The sequence below is a fragment of the Lactuca sativa genome, chromosome 7 (assembly GCF_002870075.4).
Source record: "Lactuca sativa cultivar Salinas chromosome 7, Lsat_Salinas_v11, whole genome shotgun sequence".
Taxonomy (NCBI): Eukaryota; Viridiplantae; Streptophyta; class Magnoliopsida; order Asterales; family Asteraceae; genus Lactuca; species Lactuca sativa.
The window spans coordinates 49433376-49435827 of record NC_056629.2 but is presented as its reverse complement, the minus strand read 5'-3'; the positions used below and the strand labels follow the sequence as shown (position 1 = coordinate 49435827).

The 2452-nt window shown below is 40.1% G+C and overlaps 1 protein-coding gene across 1 annotated transcript; it reads right to left on the bottom strand.

The window, feature by feature from the left end:
- Positions 1–976: 976 nt before the first annotated feature.
- Positions 977–1919, bottom strand: LOC128127156 (chlorophyll a-b binding protein of LHCII type 1-like). The gene has a single exon (XM_052765557.1). The coding sequence runs from the start codon at positions 1842–1844 to the stop codon at positions 1044–1046; it is 801 nt and encodes a 266-aa protein (XP_052621517.1). The 5' UTR covers positions 1845–1919; the 3' UTR covers positions 977–1043.
- Positions 1920–2452: the final 533 nt, after the last annotated feature.

Sequence of the window (2452 nt, the reverse complement as noted above, 5' to 3'; positions counted from 1 at the left end):
AAGGGGCATTATGGTCATTTTAGATTTGACATGGACTAAATTCTCAATAAAATTGCATATCAGGGACGAAGCGTGCAAGTGTTAAACAAACAAGGGACGGTCCGAGTTAATTTTTGAAAATAGGGACTAAACACGCTTTCTGACAAGTACACGAGGGACGATTGGTGTAATTTACCCATCATTTTATTACCACATACCAAACAAGGGATTAGGATTTATGTGTGATCTTGAGTTGCATAATTCATTTGAGGAGGAGCACGTTGGCATACATACGACTAAAATACGATTCATCGTCCTTCTCTTACCTTCTTCTCCGGAATTTTTGAGGGGTAGCCTGCGAACTAACTCGTTCCGCCCCTGGTCCCGACCAAAGATGCGTTGAAGTGAATACCATTCCTACTTGAAAACGAGCAACCCGTTCAAATCAACAAGTTTTATCTAACGAATTCAAGTTTAATACATTAAATGCTACGATGGTATAGTAAAGAAGCCTCAATAGTCCAATACCGCGTACACATCTACATATAGGTGATTTTATATCCAACATTTACCTGTGCAGGTCCAAACAAACCAAACTCTTATATCTACATATAAGTGAGTTAGTAAAGAAAATCAGTAATCGATGTGATATGACCCATAAACAGGTCATTGTAAGAAGTTATATGGCCCAAGCCTATCTAGCCAACTTTCTAACATAAATTATTTTGATTAGGGATGATCAAGCCTATCTAACCGATTTAAAAAGAATGTTTAAAAACGAGGTACGAAAAAGAGACCTCAACAGGTTGGATTTTAAAATCCTTTGACGAGTGTTCATAGCTGGTTAGGATTTTCATAACCGAAAGCAGTATTTTCTTTTGTGCACATCTACTTCAACCGTTGGGGCATACATAATATACGTAGGGACAAAAGCACATGACAATTATAACTATTAACTACTACATGTTATTCTATGATTAGAAATCATTTTAAGATATGCAGTCCAAAAATAGCTATATATTAATTCACAAATCATTTTACATCAAAACCCTTATTTAGTACATTCACTTTCCGGGGACAAAGTTTGTAGCATAAGACCAGGCGTTATTTGCAACAGGGTCAGCAAGGTGGTCAGCCAAGTTCTCCAACGGCCCCTTTCCTGTGACAATGGCTTGAACAAAGAACCCAAACATGGAGAACATAGCCAGTCTCCCATTCTTGATCTCCTTCACCTTCAACTCAGCAAAAGCCTCTGGATCATCTGCAAGGCCCAATGGGTCGAAGCTACCACCAGGGTAAAGTGGGTCAACAACCTCACCCAATGGTCCACCGGCAATTCTGTAGCCCTCAACAGCACCCATCAAGATGACTTGGGTGGCCCAGATAGCCAAGATGCTCTGAGCATGGACCAAACTAGGGTTTCCCAAGTAATCAAGCCCACCTTCACTGAAGATCTGGGATCCAGCCTTGAACCATACAGCCTCACCGAACTTCACACCATTACGGGCCAAGAGCTCAGGGAAGACGCAGCCAAGAGCTCCAAGCATTGCCCATCTGCAGTGGATGACCTCAAGCTCACGGTTCTTGGAAAATGTCTCTGGATCAGCAGAAAGTCCGGCGGTGTCCCAGCCGTAGTCACCTGGGAATTCACCGGTCAGGTATGATGGAGCCTCGCCGGAGAATGGGCCTAGGTACTTGACACGGTCAGGGCCGTACCATGGACTTCCTGATGGCGCAGCCTTCTTGGCAGCTGCAGTCTTCCTCATGGAAACCCGTCCATTTCCGAAAAGCTCAGAACTTGAGGGACTTGTTTTCACTGCTTGGCCTGCGAAAGGAGAGGAGAGAGCCATGGTGGAAGCAGCCATTGTAAGTTTTCTTAAATTAGAAACTAAAAATATTTAGAAAGTTGGGGGCTGACTGCTTAAGTCATATGGTTCTTCACAAGTGCTATAAATAGGATGGTGCATTTTGTCGGGTACTGTTTTATCTTCCGGATATTTAGTTTGTTTTTGATTCGAGGCTGATATATTTGATCCATATGAACTACATCAATTTAGAACACCAACTAAAAATCGACAGCTGTACATTTAATTTCATTCCAAGATTTCCTATCCCAAATGTTTAAAAAACACTTAAACTCATGTACGTCAAACAAACCTTACTCAGTGCCCGCTCTACGTATACATCATTTTTAGTAACAAGTATATTTATAATTGGGTTTAGGATAAAATTTGATATCCAATCAAATTTCATATTTACCTATAGATTTGACCTGGTGATCTGAAATTAGTTAGTGGATCCTTATTTATTTGCAAAAACTAAAAGTGGAATCCATCATATAACAATATTCATTTTGAATTCAGATGAGTTTATTAATCATGATCTATGGATACTAACATACATTCAACACATGAAACATAAATAAACTCTAGCATTATTCTTGTGTATCGAGTGTTAACAACTGGAAAATCTA

Bases quoted from the DNA above. Each gene is read 5' to 3' on its own strand.
- LOC128127156 (XM_052765557.1), bottom strand. From the start codon at position 1,844: ATGGCTGCTTCCACCATGGCTCTCTCCTCTCCTTTCGCAGGCCAAGCA.